At 34.8% G+C, this 9,028-nt stretch overlaps 1 protein-coding gene across 4 annotated transcripts in view; it reads left to right on the forward strand.

Moving 5' to 3' along the window:
- LOC129283066 (L-lactate dehydrogenase-like) overlaps positions 1–9,028 on the forward strand; it is a 37,612-nt gene that overhangs the window by 22,042 nt on the left and 6,542 nt on the right. Inside the window, exons 8-9 of one of the 4 annotated variants that reach the window (XR_010296812.1) lie at positions 1,744–1,949; positions 6,309–6,348. Coding sequence is in view for 3 of the 4 variants with exons in the window: in XM_064115063.1 (XP_063971133.1) it covers positions 1,744–1,919; positions 6,309–6,336 (204 nt within the window). In the remaining variant the exon portion in view is untranslated. The remainder of the gene's footprint in view (positions 1–1,743; positions 1,950–6,308; positions 6,349–9,028) is intronic. The other 3 variants (XM_064115063.1, XM_064115064.1, XM_064115062.1) reach the window with 3 other exon arrangements.

Consider the following 9,028-nt stretch of genomic DNA (forward strand, 5'->3'; position numbering starts at 1 on the left):
TGAAAATGGGAAAAAAAGAATTGGGAGATTGAAGGTTTGTCAAAAATTCATCAAAGAATAGCAGAGTTGTGCATTTCTACTTCGTAACTTTATTTTTCACATACAAGCCGCTTCCATGTACTATGTATGTCATGATCTTTGCACGCTGAATTAATTTTAGGGGAATGTTATCCTCTTTAATTCAAGATTTCCATATTGCACCATTGATACATGTACTTATAATTTATTGTGTAGATGTTATCCAAGAACTATTGCCTTTTATTAGCTTCTCTAATTTGAATCTAGGGGAGAAAAGTAATTATTATGATTGTTGAATTTAATTGTATGAATGTGCAAATTGCAACATCAGCGTGTAAAGGGTTAAAAAGACCATTATCTTTGAAAATTGAAATTGGTTTATTTCATTCATCATCACACACATGCTGTTCCTATCAGTTAAGTCATCATGAATCACGAAAAAACAAAACAAAATTAATTTATTGAATTCATATTACATGACATGACATTTATGTGTTTCAATCTACCTGCATGTGGGGACCCACTATTGATATTTTAAAATTTTAGGTCTACCATTCTTTGATGGATTTTTATCAAAACTTCATCGATATTTTCTCCCATTTTTGTTTTTATTACAGCCAACACGATATCATTGTGATTTCACTTAACCTTTGGATTATAAAGTGCAATATGCTCACCGTTATCCTTTAATCCTAGCCATAACCATTTGATATTGTCCAAAACTTCTCAAGAAAAATTCTGCAATAAAAGTTTGAGAGTTTGCATCTCATGCTGCTGTATTTTTATATTTTAAACTTGATGTTATCAATAAGAGGTATTTATTCTCTTGTACAATGAACAGAACAGCTGAATAATAAAAGGCTTATCTGAAATTTAACTGTAGCAAACTATCTGATTTCATTCAAAACTTGTTTAAGGATTTTTCTAAAAAGAACTTTCAAACATTTCTGGCCTTTAATTGTTCTTGTGAGTTCATTGAATTGGTGGGCTGCACTCTAAATATTTCCAGTGAAAGCTAACCTCATTAAATAATTATTTTAATAATCAACTCAAAATTTTGCTTTTGACTTCATAGAAAAGATGGTTTTCTCTTCCTGAGAGACCTGTTTTATTTCTGCAGGATATCTTCATGTATTATTGCTCCAAATATCTTACAGGAAATATAGCAAGTCTTTTGTAGGTAATACATGTAGATATCAATCATAATCCTTATGAATTATCAATCATAACCCTTGAAATCCTTCATAGTCCTTGAAATTGCAACTTTGTCATGAATTGTTGGTCAACTTCTTGCAAGAATTCAAATGGATCTAAAATTGATAATTCTGTAGTCTTTTAATCAAATGAAATCAGTAACATTCTTTATACTCGCACAAAGCTTTATTGATTAATCATAGGAATGATTTACATTATATTGGTCATTTATGTGCTATTAATCATGAAAAACCCGTTAAGCTTTGTGTGTATAGAGGCCCATTTTATAAAACTTGTTATAATAACAGATTTGTATTAACAGTTTAAAGCTACTGAAATCCATTCATTTGATTGGCTGATAGTAAACTTGTTAGAAATAATTCTATTGTTATAGTCTTTATGAAATGAGACTGGCATGTTTTACTCATCGATTGATTACTCAGTCATTACAAACAATATCCATAGAGAGATACAAAGACTAATAAATTGATTGCAGAACTTTATTGAGAAGTTTGATTATTATCTTTTCAGGGATTCCATGGTATTGAACATCAAGTATTCCTAAGTCTCCCATGTATTCTTGGTCAAGATGGAATCACTCATGTTATAAAGCAGACATTGAATACCAAAGAACAGGCTCAGCTTCAATCCAGTGCTAATACCTTGTGGGACATCGCCAAATCATTGGAGCTACGAGAGCCATCGAAGTAAGGGGCCTAGCTTCTTTATGAAACAAGGTCAATATTAATAATTCAGAAAACACAAACCCCTAACATAGCTTTCTAAGTCAAAGAGCTAACATAACTAAAGCAAAGTAACACCACTGCCCTTGCTTTCCCAATAACTTGCTACTACTTTATAGAAAATGCAAACCAATTTTTTTGCGGCATTTTTAATTCTTAACAGGCCAAGTTTAATGAGAAAGTCAAATTATTTTTTGTATCATTGTATCAATGTTCGCTTATTAACTAATTATCACTTACATGTACTTTAGTTAGGTTTTGTTGGTCTTATTTATAATCTTTTCTTCTGTTTCTTTTTACAAACTGTTGTGTTAATGGTCTGTTCATAGGGTTGTGCAGCAAAGAGAAAAAATTGGTGTGGTATTTAAGATATTTCTGGTGTGATTTTGGTTTTGTGAAAAAGAATTTTTCTTTGATACTTAGCACCTAACCAAAAATCAGAGTTGTTGAACTTTCCCTTGTAAATCTAGCAAGCAATCTCTATTCGTCACATTTTAGCATTGACCAAACAGTCTGCACCAAACTCTCACTATTCTTTGTAATCTCTTGCCTCCAGTCTTTGGAATAAACCCCCTCTTGATATCTGTAGTGATTCCTCACATGGCCTCCTCAAAAAAGCCTCTGGAAAAACTCCTTAATCTTGTTTTATGCCACAGAGAGCTCTTTCTATCCTCTGGAAAAAGCATCATAATAATAATAATACATGAGATTTGTATAACGCACTTTCCATCTTGATTAGATGCTCAAGGCACTTCAGAGCAGAACAACAAAAACTATTTACATATAATACATGTCTGAACAATAAGTCAATGTCTATTAAAAAAACACTCTTATACAGACCATGTTTTCAGGTTGCCCTTGATGGTGGTCACTGAAGTCTGGGTTTTCAAACTCTGTGGAAGAGAATTTGACAGGTTAGGCCCTGCGTGAGCAATGGCCCGTTCCCCACATGATTTCTTAGCAACTGGAATTTGTAAGAGATTAGATGATGAGGATCGTAAATTTCTTGCATCCAATCATCATTATTATTGGTAGTATATAGAGGCATTATAATCCTGCATTGGGCAGCTACATCGTCTTGTTTATGATGAAAATTGGGATTAGCGATGAAAAGCCAATTTTGGGATTCCTGTGGGACAGACATGGCTCTGACAGTTAAAGGTATTTTTGAAGTGCCAAAGTTTTCAAATTGAAGAGGTGATTTACATCAACATGTAATGTTGGTAAATGTTGCAGGGTTACAGTATAAATAGGTCTGATTCTTGAATAACAAGTGAGACCTGTGCAAAAGTAAGTGAATGATGATCCAGAGTTCGGTCACATTTGCGCTTTCACCCTGATGGATGGATTAATATGTTGGAATGAACGGGCATACTACTTTTTGACATGCCCTCACCAGAGTTAAAATCGCATGAATGAACAAAACTCAAGAATGAAACAATATATAGAACTGAAAAAGACAATTAATTCTAAATGATGAGCTGTGATTGGCTGTCAAGGTAAACAAATTAGTTAAAGGGGAATCCAGCCTTGGCCATAAAATGTTGTGTTGGGAAGGAGAAAGATAAATTAAACAGAATGGTGAAAGTTTGAAAGAAATCGGATAAGCAATGATAAAGATATAGCTGTTTTAAAATTGAGATCACCAATACTATGTAGATTTCAAATTGGCAACTGGGTTAGTAAATTATGACAAGGGGCAAGGACAACTTTCCCATAGGCCATGTACTTTATTATCAGGGATTTGTGGTTTTCTCCTAAGTACCCATTCCCCTGGGGCAGTAATCTAAATAAAACCCAGGTAGTATATTGTTTTATGTTCTCATGAAAGAAAAATATAATTTGAAATAAAACTTTTGGGAAAAATGACATTTTAGCCATAATATGTATTGGAGTACATAGAAGAGTAGTCCTTGCTTTTACATCACTATGACATCCCATATGCGGCCAATTTGAAGTCTCCATGGGTATAGTGATTACCAATATTTATTTCTTTCTTACTAAAACAAGTTTTTATTTGGGTTGGATTCCCCTTTAATAAGTTTTTTTTGCAAATTCTGTAAGACTCTATTTTCCCTATTATCTTTGACTTTATTGTCCCTTTAATACATACTAGAACCTATGCTATGAGCTTTGTCTGACCAATGCATTCATGTGTTATATACCACTTTATTAATGTGCAATTGTTAGTCGGACACAAATCTCCTTTTGAAACACCCCTTAAATTTGTTCTCAAATCTGTTTAAAGTGCTGTTATCTCTTATAGTTTCTTTTTAATACTTGTTTTCTGTCAGAACTTCTTAATCCTAACGGATGTATTTCATTCTGAGTCAAGTTTCTGTGAATCCTTACTCTTGTCTTTAACATACTCAGGGGCCCATTGGACAAAGAATTGCAATGAACATTACCTCATTGACAAGTCCCTCCTAAAACCAAGTTGCAATTGATTTATTTCTGTGCAGTGGTCCCTGGACCCTGTTTCACAAAGCTCATTATCATTGGCAAGGTAAATTCTGTTGCTGAAATGCTGCTATGTGATTAGCCTATAATCTAGACGGAGGCTGCAGTTATTGTCTTTGTTGTTATGCTGAACGTATAAAGCGATACGTCTGATCTGGCGAAGACTACGCTTTTGTGGCTGCGAAGCAGCCACCACCTATAGACTGTCGTCTTGCTTTGGATGTTGTTTTTGTCTCACCTGCATAGCAGAGTGAGACTATAGGCGCCGCTTTTCCGACGGCGACGGCGGCGTCAACACCAAATCTTAACCTGAGGTTAAGTTTTTGAAATGACAGCATAACTTAGAAAGTATATGGACCTAGTTCATGAAACTTGGCCATAAGGTTAATCAAGTATTACTGAACATCCTGCCTGAGTTTCATGTCACATGACCAAGGTCAAAGGTCATTTAGGGTCAATGAACTTAGACCATGTTGGGGGAATCAACATCAAAATCTTAACCTAAGGTTAAGTTTTTGAAATGTCATCATAACTTAGAAAATATATAGACCTAGTTCATGAAACTTATACATAAGGTTAATCAAGTATCACTGAACATCCTGCATGAGTTTCACATCACATGACCAAGGTCAAAGGTCATTTAGGGTCAATGAACTTTGGCCGAATTGGGGGTATCTGTTGAATTACCATCATAACTTTGAAAGTTTATGGATCTGATTCATGAAACTTGGACATAATAGTAATCAAGTATTACTGAACATCCTGTGCAAGTTTCAGGTCACATGATCAAGGTCAAATGTCATTTAGGGTCAATGAACTTTGGCCAAATTGGGGTATTTGTTGAATTACAGCCATAAATTTGAAAGTGTGTTGGTCTAGTTCATAAAACTTGGACATAATAGTAATCAAGTATCACTGAACATCCTGTGCGAGTTTCAGGTCACATGATCAAGGTCAAAGGTCATGTAAGGTCAAAGAACTTTGGCCACGTTGGGGGTATTTGTTGAATTGCCATCATATCTCTATAAGTGTATTGGTCTAGTTCATAAAACGTGGAAATAAGAGTAACCAAGTATCACTGAACATCTTGTGCGAGTTATAGTAGTTTTCAAAATCAGCACTGCTGCTATATTGAATCGCGTGATGCAGGTGAGACGGCCAGAGGCATTCCACTTGTTTTATTATCGAGTTTGAAATGACGCCAGTTTTTCTTACAAAAAATTCTCATGCATATGTATGAGAAGAAATAAATCGGACCAATCAGAAATACATTGGAAAGAATATAAGTCACGTGACATGACGTCACTTTCTTCATCCACGATGGCGAGTACCAAGTACACGCGAGAAAATTCTGCGAGAGTTTGGATTATGCTGCCGATAAACTCCGCATTCCTAGTGGAAAATTCTGAGACCTTTAAGAATCTGCCATTCGTAGCATTATTGACGACGGGAGGGATGTGGAAAAAGCGAAATCTACCAGGCAATCCCTCTGTGTAACGATAATATATTCGCTTTTATGATCTCAAGTCGTTGGCACACAACAGCAAGTACCGGTACGGATCCCGGTACCACAACATGTCAAATGACGAGATGAATACATGAATATTGATTGGGCAGACGGGAGTCGATAGGCGGTGGCTGCTTTGCAGCCACAAATGCATAGTCTTTGCCAGATCAGACGTATCGCTTGCGTTCAGCTTAACAGCAAAGACAATAACTGCAGCCTCCACCTAGATGATTGGCTGAGACCAGATTTGTCAATGATTTTCTATTAATTACCAGCTTTGTGAAACAGGGTCTTGTTCTAAATTTTTCATGAAAGTTTTTTTGTTTTGTTTTGTTCCGTTCTGTTTCTCTTCTCTCTCGTCATCTTTTCATCTGTTTTTTGCTCAGGGAGGGTAAAGTCGACTCTAAGCAGTAATAACAAACCGTGGTCAGTAAATGCTGCATGTTTATTAGAATAGCTGGATAAAATGTTACACATTGTTTTTTTTAGAAAGGTCTTAGTACATGTACTTAAAATCCTAAACTTCGATGTGTGTTGTCTTTGATATTGTTCATATGGATTTAAACAAGCACCCAGGAAGAAATTAAAAATGTCAAGACACTTTCAAGATATCTTTGACTAAAAAGATCACTTTAATTTATCTTCTTGGGACGTGTTATTTGGATGTATTCTGTTGCTTTTTATTTCACTTTTTTGAAGCATGTGATATACTGGTTTTCGGAAGCATATTTTCAGGGCTTCACTTTAACAATATATCACAGACACGTGATGTGAAAAATGGACCACAGCTCAATATTAACAATTCAACCATTAACAATATATGGACTTTCTCGATAGTTTGGAATGCCAATGTAAAAGGAATGACTGATATTGCACAAATATGGAAACTGCATGATTTAACTCAAATGTGAGCACCAGTTTTTCGGTACCTTTTTAAAAGTCAGCCACTCTATGCAATTTCGTCCCCTCAGCACCTTTCCCAACGATGATCTCTGACATTCTCTGTGCTGTGATTCCAATAAAGGATGCTGAGTGGGGTTGTCAAAAGATGAAGTACCTGGAATCTCATCTATAGCCATTTGACTTTTAATTTCCACATTGCTCTCTCCATGGTGAGGAAATGGGAGGGATTACAGTAAAAGATATATACTGAGTTGACACTCTGTTGAAAGATGAGGCGTAAAAAGGCCCCCGTCTATGAATCACACTTGGTGCCTTTAGTCATATAACTCCCCCATTGTTGTTTTTTCTATCCTAAAATGAGAAGGATTACAAAAGAAGAGCTGCTGATTTTAGTTGAAAGAACAGGCCAAAAGAGCTCTGACCAGGAATTTCACTCTGCAACTCTTACCTTCTAATTTCCCTAATGTTCTTTTCTCTATGGTAAAATGGGAAGGATTACAAAAGAAGAAATGCTGAGTTGGATTTATTTTGAATTATAAGGCAAAAATGACTGACTTTTAACAAGGTACATGTAGCTTAGCTTTCTCACTAAAACTCCTCGCACATTCCTATTTTTGTTTTTGTGATTTTTAAAGCGCCGTAGGCACATTATTGAGCTAGCTGTGTGCTTCCCCACATATGACAATATTAATGTTAGCTACTAATGCTTAATGAATGGCGTTTTGATAATAAACAAGATTATTGTTAGCAAAACTGTGATACACAACGAAATGTAAAACACTTAAAAAGTATAAAATTACTTTTTGAATGGCAATGATATTATAGGGGTATAGTGGGTTGGTTTGTTGTAGCAGTAATATCACTTTACAGAAGCTTACTAAGTGAACATACATTCCTATAGCTGTATGATAAGTTTGCCTGTACACCAATATGTATCCTGGGGTTTTTATCCCCTATTATTAACAATGACTGGGATTACCTTGAAAATTATGTTTTTCCAATGATAATAGCCACAAATTTCCTTTAGTGAATTTCTTAAGTATTATTGTCTAACACACCTTAATGGGAAGTTTATGGTTTCAGATAGAAATTTAGAGAATTGAGCAGGGATACAATAGAACTTAATCATGTAGTAGTCATTCCTAAACCAATAGGCCCGCATTCTGAGGTTGGGTTTAATTTAAACTCAGGTTTAAAGTTGTGGTTATGTATGGAAAGCCAATTGTGACATAAATCACTAACAAGAGATATAATATTTCAGCTCATTTGACTCTCAAATCATTCTAAATTGTCTAGGAATTATGAATAGATAATTGTCTTCACAATCAAAGAACCAGGAAAGAGCAGAGTAAACATAAGAAACATACAATGCAATACAAATTTTGACACTTTTGGCTTCCCATAATTTTAGCACAGAGTTAGACCATGGTCTAAGTTAAACCTGACTTTAGAATACGGGCCATAGAGTTTTACAATGCTAGTGAATACATTTCATCCTGTTCAGATTGAATGTATCTGAATAGAGGTTGTATATCAGGAAATTTTGTGAAGCAAAGACAAATATAATATTTTTGCATGACAATTTAAATTTCAATTATAGCCAAATACAGTATTGTAAGAATATACACTGCCAACTGACCAAGAAATTAGAACTAGATTTTTCACCACAACATGACTAGATATGGATTTATCCAAAGAGCAGTATTGCTTGGTGATATTTTTCAAAAAGATATTAGATCTTCATTAAAGACCTATATCTATCTAGGACATATCCCACTTTTCTGTGTTCATTTACATTTTGGAGAGAATGAATAATAAATCACTTTTGAAGGGGAATGATTCTGTGAATGATGACCTCTTTTTTTTTTGGGGGGGGGGGTGGGGTTGGCTCATCTAGGTTTGTTTGGGAAAAATGCACCCTTAAAACAAATCCTGGGACTGTTGGAGATAATCCTAAGCATACTGAATGCCAGGGTATATTTTATTCAGGTTTGATTAAATTTGATTAAATTTGGTTGAACTGTGTTGTTTTATCCAGTTTTCACTAACATAATATTATAATTGCTATTAGAAAGATTTCTAAGCTTGAGGAGAGATGATTTTTTGTTCTGCTTTCTAGTTTTTGTTTGCATAATCAACAGAGCTGAGCTGAAAATACCCAATTTATGTGCAAAGATTTGTGTAAAAGTAATTTCATACAATA

Source organism: Lytechinus pictus, unplaced genomic scaffold (genome assembly GCF_037042905.1).
Source record: "Lytechinus pictus isolate F3 Inbred unplaced genomic scaffold, Lp3.0 scaffold_20, whole genome shotgun sequence".
In the NCBI taxonomy this organism is placed as follows: domain Eukaryota; kingdom Metazoa; phylum Echinodermata; class Echinoidea; order Temnopleuroida; family Toxopneustidae; genus Lytechinus; species Lytechinus pictus.